The sequence below is a fragment of the Chelmon rostratus genome, chromosome 19, assembly GCF_017976325.1.
Source record: "Chelmon rostratus isolate fCheRos1 chromosome 19, fCheRos1.pri, whole genome shotgun sequence".
Taxonomy (NCBI): domain Eukaryota; kingdom Metazoa; phylum Chordata; class Actinopteri; order Chaetodontiformes; family Chaetodontidae; genus Chelmon; species Chelmon rostratus.
The window spans coordinates 19747833-19769817 of NC_055676.1; the positions used below are offsets into that span (position 1 = coordinate 19747833).

The 21985-nt window shown below is 42.5% G+C and overlaps 1 protein-coding gene across 5 annotated transcripts in view; it reads right to left on the reverse strand.

Annotated features, from left to right (window-relative positions):
• Window positions 1-21985, reverse strand: part of fcho2 (FCH and mu domain containing endocytic adaptor 2) — a 42654-nt gene that overhangs the window by 16827 nt on the left and 3842 nt on the right. For all 5 annotated transcript variants that reach the window (XM_041959644.1, XM_041959646.1, XM_041959643.1 and 2 more), the window contains exons 2-12: window positions 17256-17347; window positions 12786-12860; window positions 12539-12680; window positions 11250-11402; window positions 10907-11011; window positions 9650-9748; window positions 4645-4741; window positions 1236-1280; window positions 973-1042; window positions 851-875; window positions 554-610 (exon numbers count right to left, since the gene is read on the reverse strand). In XM_041959644.1, coding sequence (XP_041815578.1) covers window positions 554-610; window positions 851-875; window positions 973-1042; window positions 1236-1280; window positions 4645-4741; window positions 9650-9748; window positions 10907-11011; window positions 11250-11402; window positions 12539-12680; window positions 12786-12860; window positions 17256-17347 — 960 coding nt within the window. The remainder of the gene's footprint in view (window positions 1-553; window positions 611-850; window positions 876-972; window positions 1043-1235; window positions 1281-4644; window positions 4742-9649; window positions 9749-10906; window positions 11012-11249; window positions 11403-12538; window positions 12681-12785; window positions 12861-17255; window positions 17348-21985) is intronic.

The following is a 21985-nucleotide window of genomic DNA, read 5'->3' on the forward strand; positions in this document are numbered from 1 at the left end:
CAGTCTGAATTTGCTTTAAAAGCTAATCAGTTCATGCAGTTGATCAATAGAAGGAAAGTGCCCCTTTCATTAATGACAGTCTGTTTCTGAGGTTTTACACAGACAAAAAAAAAAAACATCACTTCCTCATCTAGAAGTACAATTATATCACATATGGAAATGAGTGCATCATGGAAACATTTGTATAACGACTCCAAACCCACTGAGAATCATTTCATTCCAGGATCCCATCCTGCACCCACACTGGAAAATATGCCAAGAAACTTCCACACATAATATTTGGCTGAAACACATCTGAACAAACACGTCATCATGTGCACAGAGGGCGAAGTGGAGCATTTTTACAACTTTATCATACATTAAACATTTGTACATGCCACTTTAGAAGATAAACGGCAGTGAAAATGTTTCTTTTTAATTTCTGTATGTGTAGGAAATTTATTTGCTTATCTTTTTTCCACAAAAAAACCCAAAACTAAAAGGTTTGGATCTGAATATTTACTGTGCATGTGTGTGTGTGTGTTTCTATGTGTGTGTGTATTAGCTTGCTTACAGCGTTCTGGATGTCGATGGCCCCATAGTATCCAGGGGGAGCACCATTGGCAGTGTTCTACAAGCACAAACAGAGGGAAATGAATGAATGAATGAGCACATCTACAAAACAAACAGAGAGAGAACAGAGAGAGAGAGCGACAGAGTCACACGTTCGAGCAGAAAAATACCGAGCAGAATAAAATGAACAAGAATCGTTTCCACTTTCTCTTCTTTGAACATACAACGCTGAAATATCACCGAAGTATCAACTCAAAGTTAAAGAAAAACTGCTTGATTTGGTGAAAATTATACTCACAGCAGCTTCGACTTCTGTGGACTCCCTGGAAGAGAAAATTGTCACATTATGACACAAAAGTCTTTCTACAAGAATGAGATGCATGTATTGTGTTATCTTAGGATGCAGGAGTCTTCACTCACGTGGAGTCTGTGTCCTTGTCTTTCCTACGACCTGGGATGCCAAATGGTTTTCTCCTTCTGGGTTTGGCACCTTAACACAAGAACAAAGCATTTTTCAAGCACAGATTAAGAAAGTGACTTTAAATCTGTTTATGTTTCAACCTGCTTTAAACATTCAATGCTTTACTTTAGGGAAACAACACATGCAGTGAATTTGTTAAAAATTATCTTATACAGTAAATGTTAAACTAAACTTTTGTGGTTTTTCTAAAATGAAGACTTACCTTCAGTCGCAATAGCTGCATTGCACTCCTCAAACTCAATGGGTCCTAATGAGACAAAAAAAAATTCATTTAGGTTCATTTGGCACAGAAAGGGTCAATGACCCACTGCTGTGAATGCTGTGAATGTACATCACGCAATAATCACACACACACACACACACACAAACAAACACACACACACACACACACACACACACACATACACACTTTGGCAAACACACAACATGCAGTCTGGCGTGCCATAGAGAGTGTGTGTACAAACAAGGCTAGGCTGGTCCCAGAGGGCAGACAGGGTCAATAGTGGAGTCAACTGTGTGTCTGGTGGCCCTCACAGAGATGTGACACTCCCTCCTGGGAACCCAAAGCGCTACTCTACAGCACAGAGTCTTCCTCACGTACAGGACCCACCTGGGACATGTGAACCACCACAATCATGAACCAATTCTAAATCAGCGCAGGAGCCTTAGTATTCATGGCAAACAGCAGGTATAAGACTAAACTGAGCTTAAACTAAACCTGCCCACACGGGACACGCAACAGAGCGCTAACCCTATTACAATAAGACAAACAAGTCCAAGATTACACGCAGCGAAGTGTTTAAAGCCACATGGACAAATCTGCTCTCGGGCTTAAGAGATGCCCTTCTCTTCTTGTCTCTGACATGCAAAAAGTGACCAGAAAAAGAAAACAGAAACAGAACATATATATAACAAAACAAGTATAATCAGGCACACACACGAACGCACAAAGCCACTACAATAATCATGGCAACCTCGATTAATAGGTCGCGCTAACACATCATCATATCTATTCCGGCCATCAACCATAATATCACTCGGAGCAGAACCAGCTGCGGATTTATTTGAACGAAAAGAAATAACATTACTTTTGGTGATTCGGATGCATCATTCAAGTGACGAGAAAACGGCGAAAAACAACACGTTTACACTTAATTTAATGCTCATCAATTATGCACATTTACCTCTGAGGGCCTGGATTGTCACGCTTTCATGTGTGCCTCCAGAAACATTCATGGAGGCTTTTCAAAGGCACGGCGCCTGAACATACACATGCTCACACAAACAAACACACACACACACTAAAAGCTGTAGGAAAACCAGAGGCAAGACATGCAATGAGTGTACGTGTCAGTCAGACAGATCCGGGAGGTTGGGATGTTGGTGTCTGTGTGATCTCTTAGTCCATGTGATCCATATGTTAAAGTATAAAAATGTAATGCATGTGCTGCAGTGCATTTAATTCTTAGGCTCAAGCAGCAATTATGTGATTGGAACTGGCTGCTTAAGAGAAAACAACACCTCAAAGCTCAAAAGCCATTTTAAGTATTTTAAACTATTTTTTTCTTAAAAACGCATGACCTGGAAGACTATCAGAGCAGATAGATACACTGCATATAACTAGAAAGCTTAATAGCTCGCAAGATGAGCAGGAAGAGGAGAGAGATGGGACAGGACCCTCTGGCAAAATTTCCGATACGCTAACATGCCTTGACCTGAAAACAACAAAGCTAATAATATTTTAACTCAAAATGTATACAGTAGCAGCGGTCCAACGCGGCCTCCCCAGAGGATGCCGGTCGCGAGCAGAATTGACGCATTGTTTGGCGTGTGCAATGCTGAGTGAAGCGCAGGGAAGCGGCGAGTCACGAGAGGCATGCATCACGCCAAGTGAAGTGGATAAAGTACACCAATGACCGATCTACTCTACTGTGCAATATCAGGCCTCTTCACCGCCGGCGGATGCACAACGACGGCACGAACGACTGCTTGTGTGTGCGAGCTTCGTGCCAATCAAAACAAAATTGGCGTGCTCATTCAAGAACTTTCTCTCATGGGAGGAAGTGAGAGAGACGGTAATTCCATCGCCCTCCCCCTCTCCACCCATCGGCCACTGTACTGACATAACACAGGTGAGGATATCTGAACTCTTGAGGTGCATCTTTTCCTGGAGAGAGAGCTCATAATCATTATCTCATTTGAATACATCTTTCATTAAATGTATTCGTTGTTGTCACAGGAAAGAAATTAAGAAAAAAAATAAAAATTGTATTCCTTATTCAAGCTCTGGGTTGTTTAACAAATGCTGCGGATCTACGAAAGGCCTGGGCAGAGCAGGAACTCTTTGCCGCCAGCGTCCTGCGATTGCATCTGACAATATTTATGCACACCAACTGCAAAAAAAGTCCAAACACCAGACACGTGAATATTACCTAAATCTGGGCAGACATTAGGAACTGTTTAAACATCTCCTAAACAGACAGACGACTTTGTTTATACAGGGGAAGATGTTTCTTTTCTTTCTACTCTCTGTGAGGGAAGCATGCAGTCACGCATGAGCGGAGAATGGGTTTTTTTAAATTGCATATGCTTCACATGGCACTGGCAGTGGGAGAGGGGCGGAGGGGGTTTGCGTGTCTGGCCCACCGCCAGTTGACAGCTCAGCTGGATATCGTTGAACACTCCGAACCCCCCTGCCTCGCAGCGTGTCACTTTGGGATTGTTTCCGCAATAGAAAGTTTATTCAACCTCTCTCTCTCTCTAAAGGCACTGGACCGGCCATCCGCTCAGCTATTTAATCAGGGGACAGACAGGTTATTTTTCTGACAGGGCCGGGGCGGCTGCGCAATCCCTAATGAACAGCTTGATACAAGAGGAATTTTCTGACCGTTTTTTTAGCCTCAATTAATTCTGCTGTCCAAACAAATGAAGGCCACCACTCTTCGGATGCGGCGTCTGGACACAGGGGTCACCGTTTGTGTACACACAAACACAGCAGAGGTGAACCCTTTGTGGCCGTGACCTGACGTAATGTAGTACAAGTACAGGGACGAGCGAAGTAATTGGATGTTTATGGCAGGGCTTTAAACTTCACATGCATCGGGTTTCATGCATCAGTGAAGTAGCTGATGGTATAAAAATCAAGCTTTGGAGCTACTATGGTTACTGAAAGAGTAAATGACTATCAATGAATGAGCTGTGTGTGTGTGTGTGTGTGAAAAAGAGGGAGGTGAGGGGGTAGAGCCAAAGGAGTCTGAGGAGTATTCCCTTGATTATTGTGGCATGGCAAAGTTTACACAAGAGTCATTGTTGAGCTCTGACCCCCTGAAAAGGTTGGTTCTGCCTGCTTAGTCTGCGAGCACAGCAAAGCCCCCCGTGTGTCACATGCTTACTGGAATGCCAAGCCTGCCTACCTTTTCAGCAGATTACTATGATTGACTCTGATGGCCCTCTCCTACTTCTAATTGCCCCTCTCCATACACCCCAACCCTCCCCACGAGGACTAACAGGCAGAAGGCCCGTTCCCCTGACCATTCATTTATTTACACACAACACAGACGCTGACAAACATCTACTATGACAATAAGACATAGAAGACTCTGGTGGCTTACCTGGTCTCTCCTTGCCTGTTCCTTTGCTTTCAGCCAGTTTCTGTATTAAGCTCTCCACCGAGGTGTTCTCAATGTTCCTTACAAACTCGTTGTGGACCTGAAAACGCAAAAACAAAAAGCCATGCAGAGTTTTGACCCATTTTTGTTGGATTTGTTCATCATCTATACTAGCTGCAATCAATGAAACAAAAGGTTTATTTTGGGCTACTTAAGGGCTCCAATTCTCTTACAGACGATGCAATCATACTCAAACTTGACAGAGGCGTTTAACCAAGTGAGATTAACTACATATCCTTGCACAGCCACACTCAAACTCACCAGCAAAGCTAGAACAACACATATTAAATATTGTATTGCGGCTTGCCATGCCCCAACTGAGAGCGAGCGAAGAGTTTTTATTTAATTTACCTCAAAACTGGCACTTCTCCATGACCGAGCCACGTTATTTTTAGGCTATCACTGCTCATTCTTCATTGATAAAGTGAGTTCTGTAACTGCAATAATTCTAATATTGCATGCACACACTGTATCCTGTCAGCTAGATACATTACACACTGAGTTTATGGACAATTTGAAGCTGCACTAAGTGAAGTCCTGGCTGGAGGCCATGCTATGTTGCTTTTATCGTCAAAGTTTAACCACCACCTACTGTAATCAGGATGTGTTTTCCACTTGCATGAGCCTTTACTGTAAACACCAATATTTTCACTTTATTTGGTTTATTTTACTGATGAAACTAAATTTGCAAAATGCTCATCCCTTGTTGGGGGAAATGCAGTTGGAAAAGTTCAGTCAGCCGACATTAAACTTACTGTTCACTGACGGGTTTTGGCTTTTACGTTTTCGGTCACGTCATACCATACACAAATTTAAAAGAATGAATAAAAACAAAGGATTAGTGCCTCGTGTTTGGTGCCATTTGTTTTATGATGTACAGGACATGAGACAAATGCAGTTTAGTATTTATAACATTTGTTTCTGTAATTGGCCCGTGGAGATACTTTACTGTCATTCGGTTGTGTCAGGTTGAATCATCGTTGTTGGCACTGTGGCCCGCTGAAGCCCTTTGGGCAGTATCAGAGGAAGGATAGTGTTTGTTTGCTTGTTTGTTTTGGATGTGCATGTGTGCTTGTGTGTTTACTGAGGGGGAAGTGAAAGCGATGTATAGGCATGGGGATGAAGAGCAGCGGCTCACTGCCATCTCACCAAACCATTTAGATGTGCGTGATACTGTAAGCGCAGAGAGGCTCCGCTATCAAACAAACACACACGCATACACACACACATGTGTCTGCCCACCCTCCCACCCCCCGCCCCCCCAGGCCCCTGTGGCGAGGTGGAGTGCATTAGCCTTCTGTGCCCTGGCAGGAGAGGATGCTGGGGGTGGGAGGGTGTTGTGGGTTGGGGGAGAGCAGGGAGGTTGCTACGGTGAGGAAGTATGCTCAGTGCAGCACACGCGATCTGTCAGGTGCTGCTGCCACGACGGAGGTCATCAACCTGCGTGCCCCCCCTCGCCTCACATACACACACACAAACCTCATCCCGTAGAGACTTTCCACCACATGCTCAAAACATGCATCTGCCTTCAAGGGATCCTCTCTCTCTCTCTCTCTCTCACACACACACACACACACGCACACACACACACAAAAATGCTTACTTACAAAAACAAACACAGCACGCAAGCTAACAGGCACACCTGCACTTCTGTGAGTTTAAAGCTCTCTGCACGGGAAACAGCACTACGCACTTCTTTCTACTCATGCTTGAACTTCATATACCTATATAAGGTATTTTCCTGTCTTTACACTGCTCACTTTTTCCCTTTCATTCTAACCCTCTTATCCTTCATGCTCACTGAGCTGATGTCCTGCGAGGTTGACATGATTACCTCTTGATTTTAGTGACACCTTCGGTTACAGGTACCCTGTCTCTGGTGGTTTAACATCCCTTGACTGACAGCAGCTGCAGCACTGAAAGCTACATATAAGGCAAGTACAATTGCTGTTGTTGCATTTCTCCCCAAAATTCCCTTGTACAGTCAAAGTCACGCCTAACTCCTCTGTCGACCGGGTGGGAGTGTAAACGGCCATGTCTCCTCTGATAAACCTTCACAGTCCCCAGTTTTTCCAGCGAGGAGCTTCACTGGGAGGGTGTAACACACGGATGAATTAATGCTATCTCAATCCACATGCAGGACTCAGGCGCTTTGACCGTCCAGTAGAAGCTGCTAGTGCAGCAACAAGGACGCTGTCCCTCCCTTACGTCTCACCAATGAACACTGCCAGATGTTGACCAGCGATGTTGGAGGCGCCACAGCTGCCCACTTGGTGGTGGCCAATAGTTTTTCCTCCCTCTATCATGTTGTGGCGGCATACATGTTACGCCAGATTATATAATATTATTTTCTCCCTAAGATACAAAGAACAGGCGCTATTAAGAAATTGCTGATTTTTATCAACAGTCCTAAATTCAGTATAATTAACTTTAAGAGCTTCCATTGATTGATGAAAGAGTAGTCGACCAATTCAGCATCACCCGCCTACGGCACTGACAGACTCATGATAGACAGCTTAAATAAAAAGGATCAAATTTGATGCAGCAGCACCAAACACATCCTATTTTTGATTCCTTGCCTTCTTCTTCCCTGTCAAAACCCGGTGCCTGCATTACCCCTGAATCAATTCAACCTCCGACAGCTTGATTTAGGTGTGTTATGCTAGTGGCAGCTAAGGTAGCCTAGAGCTGCCAGCCTCAAACAGAGACGAGGAGCGGGCTTCAGAGGTCTGGTGAGCTCACTTTTTTTTACTCCAGATTTTAGTCTTTTTTAAACTTCCAGCTGATGTTGCCTCTGGTGACATAATAATAATTTGCCAGATTTTGTGGATCTCTTTCTGCAACAGTAAATGCAATCTTTAAACAGACTTGATCTGTACAATCGGTAACATCAAGCCTGTGTTTTGTCCAAGATCTCATTACTCATTACTGGCAAGGATAAGTAATCCATCCAACCTATGGTACATTCACTTTGGTGAATTTGTTGCAACATATGGAATTAATCTTAAAGTGTTCAAATAAATCAAATACATCTTTAACCAATAAATACACTCCTCAAAAGGAGTCATGTGCGTGTGCATATTATGAAGTGCATATTGTATGGTTTGTGGCTTTTCACTTATTGCTTGACTCTATAAACTGGACGGCCAGCTTCACTGAATATTGTAGTATATAAAATACATCATCAAACGATTGATATTATTGAAGAAACACATCAGTTAGACAGAATGCAAATCAATAACTGTGTTTCAGAGGTTAATATTCTTAGTCAAAGAAAATAGAAGTTGAAATGACAATAAGCACAAACATCAATAAAATGACTCCCCACATCAATATAAGGGCTGTATATCTTCAGTGTTTCATATTGTGTGTGTGTGTGTGTGCATCCATTACTAAAACAGCACCAACAATATTTTATATGTTAAATGCAAGTGCATGCAAATGTATGATTTGTCTGTGTTTGCTTGTCAGTGTGAGATGCCTGTGGCCTCAGTGACTAAGCACAATGTCGCAGAGTTGAAACTTGTCCCAGCCTCCTTCGCCCTGCTCTCGCCCTCCTCCCTCTCTCCTCTCCTTCTCTCTTGCCTCACCCTTCTGCGATAATAACATTCCCAAGGTACCTCACGACCTGGTTTGAAGAGCCTTTTATCATCAAATCCTAATTTCTCACGCTGCTTGTGTTTGCCTGGTTTGGAAGGACCGACCACTTGGTCTCCGGGCGGTGTTTTAATTTGGCTCAGCAACAGGCAGCAGCACTGCCCATCTCCTGCTCTGCAGCAGGAACTGTGGGGCTGAATAACCTGCGGCAGCCTGTCGCTCCACATTCTTTCCAACTTGCCGCACGAGCAGCAGGCTGGACTGAGATACCGATGGTGGAGCTGTGTCGCCCTCTGTGGACAATAAGGGAACTACTGCAGCAGCGCCAACACTAAGCAGCTTCAGATTAATGAGAGCAGAGCAGCAGGATGCAGTTAGTCCTGAGTTATTCTGTGTGGCACTGGTAAGTATGATTGCTGAACAAATAAATCTCTGGTTAACATTAAATTCTGATTAATATAGCTGCGAATGATGTTTGAAAGCCCTCACAACTGGACCTGATCGGACCTGATGCCATTTTCTCAAACCTAAACACACTCGTCAAGAGACAAACAAGCCAGTGCAGCACTTTTTACTATCAGACACAGTATTTGGCAAGTGTTTAGACTTCTGGAGGTGTTTTAGATGGGCTGAGAGGGAGTTTTGATCAGTTTTTAATTGCTTGGCATAAAAGGCTGAATGGACCATTTCCTGGTTCTCAGTTAAACGATTAGCGAGATCAAAGAGGACACTAATTGATATGACATACAGTGAACCCAATGAGCACAGCCTCAGGTCAACAAGACACCTACTCCACCCACAGGAATGTTTGAGTACAACCCTGATTCCAAAAAAAGCTGAGACGCAGCTAAAAACAAATAAAACAGAATAACTTGCTAATCCTTTTTAACATATCTCCAATTAAAACCAACACAAAGACAATATATTTAATGTTTGACCTCATCAGCTTCATTGATTTTTGTAAATATCTGCTTATTCTGAATTTGATGCAGCAACATGTTTCAAACAAGTTGGGACAGGAGCAACTAAAGACTGTTTGGATCATTCCACAGGCAAACAGGTTGATTGGTAACAGGTGATAGCATCATGAGTGGGTATGAAAGGAGCATCCTTGAAAGGCTCAGTGGTACACAAGCGAGGATGGAGCGAGGTTCAACACTTTGTCAACACATGATTGGATAAAGGATGTTACTGCATGGGCTCAGGAACGCTTCGTAAAACTGCTGTCAGTAAATAGTTTGTTTGCAAATGATTGCATCCTGTTTTCATTTGCGTTTTACACATCGCAAACTGTTTTTGGAATCAGGGGTGTTCGATGTGTGTGTGTGTGTGTGTGTGTGTACAAACTCACCTCTCCTATTTGAACGTGCGTTTCGTCGACAGACTGCGAGTATGACTTAATGATCTCCTTCATGTGGAGAATGTGGTTCTCTTCGATGTCTTGGAATTTCTGTAAGACAGGGCGAGGTCGGTTACGGCCAGCGGTGCAACAAATCATCCGGTCACTTGAAATCAAATGAACAAATCTGCGTCGTGGTGTCAGTCTCGTCAAGCAGGCATGAAAACAAAAATAAGCTCAGGACAGAATGCAGCCTTCCTTATTCCGTCCCCGCCACTTCCTGTGTGTCTGTTTGGGTGGTCTACGCCGCTCACACACACACACACACACGCACATGCGCACGCGCACACGCACACGTACACGCACACACACACACACGCACACGCACACACACGCACACACACGCACACGCACACAGCTCCTCCCATGAGATGTCAATTATTCTGTTCATGAGATACAGTGACGGAGGTTCGTTTTTGGCTTTGAGTTAGTATTTACTTCCCTTTTCAGTCTGACTCTGGGCTTGCAGGGTTGACCAAGGGGAATGAGCATAAATAATCATAAACTGGAAAATCACAGCGTGGCTGGAGAGGAAGATGAGCCTTTCTAACCGCAAACACACAGACGAAGAGCCGCTCACTCCTGCATCTACACTACAGAGGCATGCACACAAAAAATCACTGTGCTTTTGTCACTTCACCACGATAACGGCGAGCATACGCTCACACGCAGACACACCCGCCCACCCACCCACCCATCCATCCAAAGCGACACGCTCAGACAAAGAGAACACACATGCAGGAGCCCCAGTGATGTCAGAGAGCACATGTGTTCAGTGTTTATAACTCATGTCCACATGTGCTGCGTTTTGAGATGAGCCGTAGACTGTGATCCCGGGGAAGCGGGGCTGCAACGCCGCTTTCTCTGGGGGGGAAAACAAAAAACGCCAGGCTAACTGGAACCAGTTCTGGTGGCAGAGCTGCTGCGGTGCAGGAGGATATGGAGGCCAAATTCTGTTGATCTGATTTTAATTTGGAGTTTATCTAATCAGTCCTTCAGATGGATCCAATCAGGGCTTTCCACAGCGATTCCGTTACAGAGGAAAAAACACAATCTGGAGATGATACAGGGCACGAAACACGGAACGCACACACACACACACACAGCAAAAAGGGGGGGCTGACAGATTACACAATGAAAGTGTTGCATGCCACAGAGACAGGCAACACAGAGAGTTTGTAAGCACATATTTCATGAATGCCACAGTACCTGTGCAGTTTCTGCCATCTTCTGTTCAAACTCTGACTTAGCTGCGGCATATTTCTCCACGTATGACTTATAGGCCTCTGTGGCCTTTTTGGCTTTCACTCCCGCCTGCAAAACATAAACAGATAAATTACTATCATATCATATTAGACACTGTGCACAATGGGCCCCTGTGTTTCTGGATCGAGTGAAAAAAGGACGCTGAGCTCCGGTGACATCTGCAGGCAAGAAGCTTTTAGGGTTAAAGTTTCTGTACAGAGGAGCATTAAGGCACTTCATCATGCCTTATTACATTACCACGAATATGTGGGTGTGTGTGTGTGTACGTGCGAATGTGACCTCCCACCTTGTCCACATCTCTCTGGGTGGCCCCCTCTTTGCGGAGGCGCTCCTGCTCCACGGTTTTGGCATTGTAGATCTCCTTGGACTTGTGCAGGGCCTGAGAGGTGGTCTGGATGTTCTGTACGGCCTCCAGGGTGGACGCCACCTCCTCTTTTGTCTAGCAGCACACAAATGTCTTGCAGAGTAACTCACATAACAACACGCTGAATAATAAGTGCAAGTGTCACCCATTGCTCTACGAACTATGGTGTTGATTCTTGAATAGTTTGACATTGAGATAACACACAGTCAACGCTTATCCAGGAATCCTCTTGTTTATTATGACAAAACAGACACACTTTCAGTGTAGACGGAGGCTCTTTATTACTCTAGTAAAACACTATTGTAGTTCCTCTGTTCCTCTGTGCACAGTACAGTGGGAAGCAGTTAAAGCTATATAGTGGCTATTAAAAAATGTATAAGACTCCAGATTTGTTCCATCTGCACAGCTCTTCACATCACATAAAAAGATAAATACGATCAAAAGATAATGACTTTAAATTACAGCGGCCACACAGTGAGCTTCGTTTGTTTTACTCATGATCGTCATCACCGAACCCTCTTTGTTCCTCATTTTGAGGCAGTTATGCTGTAACGTAAACATCACTGCAGTGAGCATAACCGGCGTCATCCTAAATCACGTACAAATTCTGAGCACCTACTCCGAGACGGATGTTTGTTTTCCTTTGCTTTCACGCCGCTTGACTACAGTTTGGACTGTATCTGCAAGTTAGCCGAGAGACGCAAAGCAGGGAGGAACAGGGGGTGTGGGGCAAGTGACGGAGAGAAACTGTGACAGCCTTTTTGTCATGCTGAAAGCACAAACACAGCTCCGCTAATTCCAAGCTCATGTGTTACTTCCTGTCCTGTGGCTTCATGCATGAGATGCTAGCTGATGGTGTTCTTCAGCAGGGAGGAGAGATAGACAAGTGAGGTGTAAAAAAAAATAAAAAAAACACACGGCACGCTAGGTTTTCTCAGGATGGAGTCAACTACTGCACAATTTCTCCTTTTTTTGTGGAGGGTTGAGTTCATGCATCAACTCCTTTCACTCTACGGAGTGCGAAACATCTCTCAACAGAAGGACTGACGGACACGTGTGCACTTTGATTAGAGCTTGCGCCTGCAGTATCAGAAATTACCAAACACCAAAAACCTGCCATCAATTTTTCGTTCTGTTCTTTAGTTACTCTTTAATCTGACCGCCTTTTGGTTTTTGTTCAGCTGCGAAGCCTGAATTCCCCGTCTCCTTACCTTTTTGTGTGCTTTGGCCTGCTCCTCCACATACTTCTGAACCTCCTTTATAAGCTCCTGCAGCTTCCTCACTAGCTCCATGTGACAGCTGGCCAGCTTCTCGGTGGAGCTCTTGAACACATCCCACACTGGCGCGAAAGTCCTGGAATAAAAGATGACACTTCAGAGGCTAGAACGTGGCAAGACCTCCGCACATGAATCCATGCCGGTCTTTTCTTCAGAAGACTAGAGCGCGGCTGACACTCACCCAAGCTGAGAAAAGTTGCCAGCTGACTTGGCCAGTTTGGTCATGGACCTGGCATAGGCCTCTTCAATAGTACTCCTAGGAATAAGCAGAAAAACAACACACGCAGATTATTTGTTTAAATCCTTATAAACGGTCTCACGCGTCAATAAGGTGAAGATAACAGTTCTACCTCTAAAAGCCCTTTTAATGTGTAGTATGACAAAGTTTTTCCAAAGTATTTTCAACTGGGTTATGGCTCAAATAGGGCATGTCACTAAACAACCGGAGATCCCAGCCAGAAACACCCACTTAGAACTTGCAACATAAATGTTTGACCACACGCAACGTGTGTGGGCAAGCGAGTGTGGCTCGGCTTGTGATTTGTTCATAAACCTCATGTTGAAGCTGACGGAGTATGAGAGCTAGTGTTTGAATTCCCTGCTTCTCTCAATTTCCCGTTTTGTTCCTTCATTCTGCAGCAAAGTGACAGGAGTAAAAAAACACACACACACACACACACACACACACACACACACACACACACACACACACACACACACACACACACACACACACACAAAAAGTGCGGCAGTCTTATAGTGAAAGGCTAAATTATGCATGTCTCATTTAGCCAACCCCTCTCGTCTCTGCAGTTACTTCAAGGGAACGAGGTCAGCCAGGGGGAAACAGGACAAACGTGCGCACACACACACACACACATCATGAACACACACACACAGGTACACACAGGCAAACAAACAAAAAATGGATGGATCTAACACACAGCACAACAATGACACAGAGGATGGGAGAAGGTAGAAATGCATCACAGGCTACATTCCTGCCTCCACATCTATGTGTGAGCCCAGACTGGCAGGGGTTATTTTTATAAGTTATCGTGTTGTAAATACTGACAAAGTGCAGGAGTAACGTCTGCCAACTTCTGAACCACAACTCGCAAAAGCAGAAGTTTAGAAGACGGATGGAAGTTAGTTTTTTATTTTACTTTAGTTTTGACCTTTAGATTTCAGCTCAGTTTAGTTTCAGATGGTTTTCAGGGTATCAGATTTTCAGAAAGGTTTAGTTTTAGTTCTTATATATTTAATTTTAGTTATGCAGTCCTTTTCGTCTTTTCTTTTCATGTCACTTTCTTCTACTCCGCTACAGCTCAGAGGGAAATATTGCACTTTTTACTCCACTACAAGTGACTAGTTACTTTACAAACTACATTTTTTGCATACAAAACATACAAAGAACTTATTAAAAGTGATGTAAAAGTGTGTGATTGTTTCAGTCGTCTTTCATGCAACAACATTTAATGAGACCAACTTGTCAAAGGTGAAGATTTGCTGCTTTTTTTTTTTTTTTTTTTGAATTTTTAACTGCTGGTTGGACAAAAGAAACACTGGTAATGTGTCACTTTGTGCTCTGGAGAAAATAATCATCAGATTAATCCATAATGGAAATAATCAGTACTGTCAGTCCTATATAAAATAGTTCAAACCGAGCTCCACCTCAAACAACTACAACAGTAAAATCCCGGTTTTAGATGAATGCATGAGTCACAATAATCTGATGGATCGTGTTACTAGCAGAACAGTCACAGAAAACATTTTCTGCATTGAGCACTTTTACATTTAACATTTTCCTGATTATACTTACACTTTTAATTTTCAATGCAGGACTTTTACTTGCAACAGAGTATTTTTACATTGTGGTATTAGTACTTGTACTTAAGTAAAGGATCTAAATACTTGTAATACTAATACTTGAATACCAATGTTGTATCTTAATATGTTAGTTACTGTTCGGACTTGATCTCTGTCTCCTAAACGTGACTACAGGCAGAAATGATCTTCATCTGACTGCAATTCTCCGGGCTAAGATCATCTTGGTTACCTCTTTTATACAATGTGGACACAACTAACAATGTATTTGACCACAGATGGTCTTGTTTAGATGAAGAAAGTGGCCTTTTAATCGCAGATGGTCGAGAATAAAAGTTCATTCTTGATCTTGGAAACAGCAGTTTGATCAAACTATTCAAAGCAAAGAGCATACTTAGGTCACATGATGACAACTAAGCTATCTCCACGACAACTGAGCAAAGTCCATTCACGCATGAAGACTGCGATTGTGTCTTAAATCCATACAACACACCGAAGCAGGTTTTGAGTAAAAAGTGTACTCACACTTGACGAGTGACAAAATAAGGAGTACTAAACAGTTGGTAAAGATGTTGACGTACACTATCCTCCCACAATGCAATGCTCAGGAGAAATGGAGGAGTTGATCACGGCTGAGGAAACTGACACTTTGACAATTAGTATGTAGTACATTAGATACTGTATAGAGTTAGCATGCAGCATGGATGTATGAGACGCAGTTGTGAGATCCGGAAAAAGGCTGGAATGTAAAAGCTGAGTTCAGATTACTTCGTCTTCTTTGTGTCACTTCTTTGAAATGTTCAGTCCACTTAGAATAAAAGACCTGAGAATGAGACAGCAGTGTGCAGTATTTTCCATCTCTCAGTGCAGATAACTGCTGCAAAGCACCAACAAGAGATTTTATAGGTGTGTGTGTGTGTGTGTGTGTGTGTGTGTGTGTGTGTGTGTGTGTGTGTGTGTGTTTGCCTCTCCGAGATTTAATTTAAGCCTAAAAATGCTTTTAGCAGAAAAGTGGCCCAGGAAGGTAGTAAAGATGCTGGTGATGCATGAACACAGCGCACAGAGCTTATATCTCCACCAGAGGGAGCCTCAGCACCATTTTTCAAAAAGCAAAAACATGACTCCAAAGTCTGTGAACTGCGACGCTGAAGACGATCTGGAAACTGGCTCTGTGTGATTAAAATGACCCGACTCCTGAACAGCATGAGCACATATCGTGCAACACTATAAATTAAGCTCTATCTGAACTTCTGTCTCCTTCGTGAATGATGTTCTGACTCATTTGTATAGTCAAAACAACAAAGAGTGCAAAGAGTGTTAATATTTAAGCAAAGTGAAAAGCTAAAGGATGATTTATTGCAACAAAATGAGTTTAAACAGTGACGGTTAGCATTTCAAGCAGCGCACTGATTATATGGCAATCCTTTACCACCAAAGGAATAACTGTAAATGTGCTAAAGTTTGGCGTTAAATTATTGATAATTACTAATAATGAAAAACAGCTGATTTTCCAAAGGATCATCATTCATTATTAATAAGACCTTCCAAATATCCTTCAATAAACACAGTTGATCAAGCATATCAAACCTTCGCTAAGTGAAGAGTGCACTCCTCAAAGTCAGGCAGACCATGGAATCCAGTGCTGAATTCCAGTGGTAGACCATCTATCATGCGGCAGGTTATAAACACACACCTCTGACACAGTGAAGCTAATCTTTATGGGAGGTGGGAAGAATTTGAAAAGAAGCTATTATTATGGTATTATCACGCTGCAGACACTGGAGGTGTGTAACATAATGCCAGGTTACAGGTGGGCTGAGGTTTAAGCTTCTTTCACAAAGACATTCAACTTGCATAACATTCACACTCATCAGCAGCTAACGTTAGTCACCATGTTGCATGTTTACTGGCTCATTTTGCTGATAAATGTAGAGAGAGCATCTGGTAACACTTTGTATTAAGGTTCATGTATTCACTATTGACAAGTGTCTTAATAACATGAATATTAGTGGCATATTGGCTCTTTATTAGTCATTCTAAAGCACTTACTCTGCATGAACATATTCTGCAAGTACAAGACCAAGAGTTTTCCCCCCAATTACCTCCTATTTAGTGCTTATTCAGAGCAAGAAAGAAAGTTGTTGTACATGAATTACAATCTTGATAACTTGACCTTAACTCTTAATAACCAAAACTCCCAGAATAAGGCATTATAAAGGGCTTTATAATGACTAACAAAGAGCCAAAACGCTAATGCAAATACGCAACTAGTTAATGCTGTGTAATATGTGTACCTTAACATGAAGTATGACCATTTATCGTCATGTTAGAATTAGAGCTAAAAAAGATTTTATTCAGTTTGAGTCATTTTTCGAGCAATAGTAGCGCAAACATGCTTAACAGTCTGTATTTTCAGCTTCTCAGATGTGAGGATTTGCTGCTTTTCTCTGTCACATATCAGCGTGACCTGAAAATATTTGGGTTTTGGACTTTTGGTCAGACAAAATAAGACATTTCAATACATCACCTTGCATTCTGAGAAGCAGCTGTGGGCATCTTTTAGACTATTTTTTGACATTTAATGGACTATACCATCGATTAATGCATTGAAAAAAATAACCAGTTGCAGCCTCAGCTGAGCACTTGGGTGTTGTTACAAGCACAATGCAAGGAAGTGGAGCTGCAGGAGCCGAGTTGGAAATAGATTTAAATACCAAGAAAACCACAAGACTGGAAAGACATGTACTGAAGAGCCAGACACATGATTACAGTTTAATGACTAACGCGCTGTGTACACGAGATGAACAACATTAACAACACCTACCTTTCTCTGATGAAGTCTGTCAGCTCCTTGGAGGAAATTTGGCCATGCTTCATGTTATGGTAGAGCACATCAAAGCCATTATTTTTTTCACCCTGCATTTCAGAGACAAATAGATCAGTCACCTGCACAAGCTCCAAGTCGAACAAGCAGCAGTTATTGATCGGACATTACCATGCAGGCTTTTTCTGTAAGCAGTATTCTCACTTTCTGCATAGCTTCCAGGTGCATTTGCAGCACTCTCTGGTCAACCATACTCATCTTTGCCATGTTTGAGAACAATTAATGTTTAAAATGATCAAAACTGCAGAAGACTGGTCGAAAGCTCGAGCATATAACGTGAGAGGTAGCCAGAGAAGTGTCTGTCTGTGTTTCTGTGTTTCTGTAACCATGCCACTGGGAAACGGTGTTCGGTTGCACTGATGCTTTACAAATGCAAATATACCTCTGAATAATTAATATGGCTGAAAAATGTTGGGTTTACATTTCAGAAAATGGTTGATAATCATAAATGACCATACCCTTATAGTTCAGATACACCCTAATAAGCAAGAAGAACACATAAAACAATGAATAAAGCCTAAATTGATTTGCAAGCTATGGCAATCAAAACAGTCTGAATGAACTCAAAGGACAATATCACAATAAATAAATATTTGCTTCGATGGAACCAATAAGCTGCCTCCTGCATTCCAGCTACATGGATACAAAGACGCCCCGGCCTGCAGACCGTATTCCCAAGAGGTTAACGCAGCATGCTTGTTTGGTGCAGACTCCAGCAAAAATCCAATTACCATTCCCACTAGAATATTTACTCATATTGTCATGGCGATATCTGCCAAAACATAATTCTTGTCTTTGCGTGTCATTCAGCCCTAGTTTGAGGTAATTTAAAAGCAGTGTCACATTACAGTTTGTCCAACAGAAAACACTGACATATGTCTCTGCATCACAATAAAAGCAAAACAGAACAAAAAAAATCTAAGGCATACTTTTCAGGATCGTTTGTTTATGCCGTCTGCTTCTATTTTTAAAAACTGTTATCAGATTTTTTTTTAAACTTTGGATGTATCAGCCTCAAACATCCAGTATCGGTCAGGCTATATCCTGTCATAACAGACTCTCTGGAATCAAATGCTATGGTCGATAAGAAAGCTGTAGACTGCAGGCAGCAATCAATCACCCCACCAGACACCTGCAGAGTCAGATAATAAGCTTCACTATGAACTTCACTGTTAGATAGGGCTCAGGTGACCTTTGCTTGAATGATGGTGTTTGGCTTTGTACTCAAGGTACGAGCTACACTGGTTTGGGGAGTAGGTATGATCCTATGAGCAGCTGTTAGTCTGTGCAGCAGACAGGTCAGGCTTGTTGGTCATCAGTGCAACAGGATGTTTAACAGTAATAAATGGACTACACTCAGCGCTTTTTATAACACGTCATTCTTGGCACACCTTCAACTCAATGCCTTCTAGTGACTTCTGAGAAGAAAAGAAGAAGAATCGCTTTCCTTCCTCATCGCCCTCCATTAGGCTGTTTCTTCAGTGAGGGAGGAAACTTACAAATCGCAAAGTGCTTTTAAAAAAAAAAAAAAATTAAAGATTACCTGAGACGATAGACAGACATAGTCGCTCGCTTTACCCAAAGGTGTCAGAATAAGGAATACTTTCACTAAAACGTAGGCTGAAGTTAATATGATAACACATCTTTTCACTGCAGTTCATCCTCATTCCTCTTCAAATCTGCAGGGCAACTTTGTTTCACCTCAACCCGAGACTGTCACAGATATTTCCTGGTTCCTGGGGCCTTCTGCTGTCAGCAGTTTGCTCTATGGGCTGCAACATCAGTGCAGCCTTGACAAATGGATTCAGCCTTGTTTTTCCACGCTGACAAAGATGAAAGGTCGGCAAGTTTGTGTCAAAATGAAGCTCGGGGCTCGCACCAATAGGACTGTATTTACAGAGCAAATAGACATGATGGGAAAGCATCATTCTTTAGGCTACTGCGGCTCACTGGCCTACATTTCCCCCAGTGACCAGACCACTGAGATGTGAGTGTAACTGAGAACACAGAGATCTGCTGTAACAAGATAACTATAAAAGAAAAAAGTTTAGCAGTTGCCCTGCCTGCAGCACACAGCATGACATGCACTGCTGCACGCATTAGATGTCAAGATGGGAAAGTGAGACACAGACCGTACGCCAACCTCACATAGCACTCTGCAGAAACACAAAGTGAGCCAATCAGTCCACAAAACAGGGAAGTGACGAAAATGAGTGAAAACACGGCTCCAAACAGAGCAGAACAGCAACAGGAAGGCAGTCCATTCTGGGAAACTAGTGGGCTCATGTGGAATGTGATATGAATGAATACCAAAGACAAATAAAAAAAAAACAAACGCAGGAAACACCTCAGGGCGTTTTTGCCTTTTCGACAGGTTACAATAACCCTGCACGAAACAGTAGCCCAGAAAATAAAGGCGCGACCTTGATCAAAACTGAAACACCTGACATTTAGAAGTTAACTCCACTCACTAATTGAGGACTCTGTCACTGAGTCTACATGAGCAGCAGCAGGGAGAAGTGATACCAGAGCGCCGCAGAGTTTCTCAATGTCCTCATCTGGACACTCATTGATGAAATCCCACACACTGGGCGTTTAATATTCCAGCCACACATTGTGAAATCCAGAAGTACTCATTATGCTCGGCTTTAGATGGAGAGGTTTTTAACTCCGCCCCACCCCAAAGGGAGGATGACATGCTGAGAGGTTAGCACACATGTCAATCACTGTTTGTTGGAGCAGCAGCGCAGTTTGCAGCAGAGACAGCTTCCAACAGGCCGACAGAGCTCATGAAAAAGGAGGAAAGTGAACAGTGTCCAAACTTCAGCGTGCGCCAATACGATCAGAGACAGAAACAGACTGCACTATGTCTGCACTGCGCGGACGACAAGGGAAGCCAGCGTCTTTGTATGCTTTGGGCGGGCAAAAAAAAAAAAAACATAGGTAACAGTCCAGCTCACGTCATGGTTGAACGTGCACTAATGCTTTTGCTGGGAAGAGTAGCTTCACTCCAACAGCAAGCACGGAGAAGGCGAGCTTCGATGGAAAAAGCAGCGACCTCACTTACTGTTAGATGCACGATTTAATATGCAGCAATAAACTATAACTTCAGGTTATAAAGTGGTATTTAGACTGAAACCAGTCTGTTCCGTTCCCGGAGGGAAAAAAACTACTACGACACGACTCAGGTCCTTGAACATTGACTGAGAACTGCTGACGGTTCATGGAACTCGTAACTGAAGTTATAATTACAATGTTATTATTATAACAAAAGCTTAACATTAGTGAAACAGCTTTGACTCTTGATTCTGCCAGCTGTTTCCTGAGGACTGTTTAACCCTTTCATTCCTAATAAGTCAGTTTTGGCAATATCATGTTATTGTGGTTTGACTACTGGAGAGTTCATAGAAAGTCTGATCTAAACTGACACAGTTAGACCAAAATTAAGTTCCGAAAATTCTACCACTAACTGTAGATCAGCATCTACAACCATAAAAACACACATTACTTGAAGTTTGTGCTGTAATGATTAGCTGATATATCATTTAATTCATTTTTCAAAAAAGCAAAACTTCCAAGCATTCCCTTGTTCTAGCTTCTCAAATGTGAGGATCTGCAGCTCTTTTTTTGTCTTATGTGAACGTAAAAATTCATATATTTGGGTTTTAGACTGCTGGTTGCACAAAACAAGCGATCTGAGGACATCGGTGTGGGCTACAGGTGCATTTCTCACTGTTTTCTGACATTTTCAGGACTAAATGATGAAGTGACAATGAAAATAAGCACAAGTCGCAGCCTTCTTGCTGTAGATATTCTTTTTAGTGCAATACTTTTTTATTACTACTGTTTACTATTTTGCTATTTTATTACTATGTATATAATCTTTTTACTGCTTGCTATTTTATAATGTATAGTTTGTTCTTTATAGTCTTATTTCACAATTTTTCATTTATTTCACTATGTGTAATGCTGCTGCTGCACTGCAATTTCCCAGCTTGGGATAAATAAAGTCTGTCTGGCTGTCTGTCTGTCTGTGTGTCTGTCTGTCTATCTAACTGTAATGTTAATGTTTTTCTTTCAGTAAAAATTAATACATAACTACAAAACAAAGACCACAATAAAAAATGTGACAACCAAAATTCCAAAGGACACCCTATCTAGTCTCAAATCAAGATGTATGCTGTATTGATATATTGCCGGGACTCCTTATCAGTATACAGACTCCTCAGTCAATAAGTTATTCTAACGACTTCAGTGCGAGGTGCAGGAAGCAGTATAATCAAATGGCTCTGTTCAGGTCGGGAGCCACGGCCAGCATGGACTGCTTTTAAAGTATACGCTGTATTGAATTTTAACACACAACAATAACACCAGTGTAATTACTTATGCTGTAAAAACAACACGAAAAGGATCTGTTACATGGCTGCAGTCTGAAATACCACCTTAAAGATAAACAAAACCACAGTGCTGCAGTTTATCATGTAACATCTGCCAGGCAGAAGAAGACAGGAATTCACTCTCCTTCTGCTCAAGTGCAACACCAGTTTCAATATCCTGCATGTACAGAAGCAAGTGTTCATTGCCTGGCAGGCAGTAATGCAGCCCATATATTCACATGACGGGCGGCATTTAGAGCTGCAACTGATGCATTTTCATTATCCAATAATCTG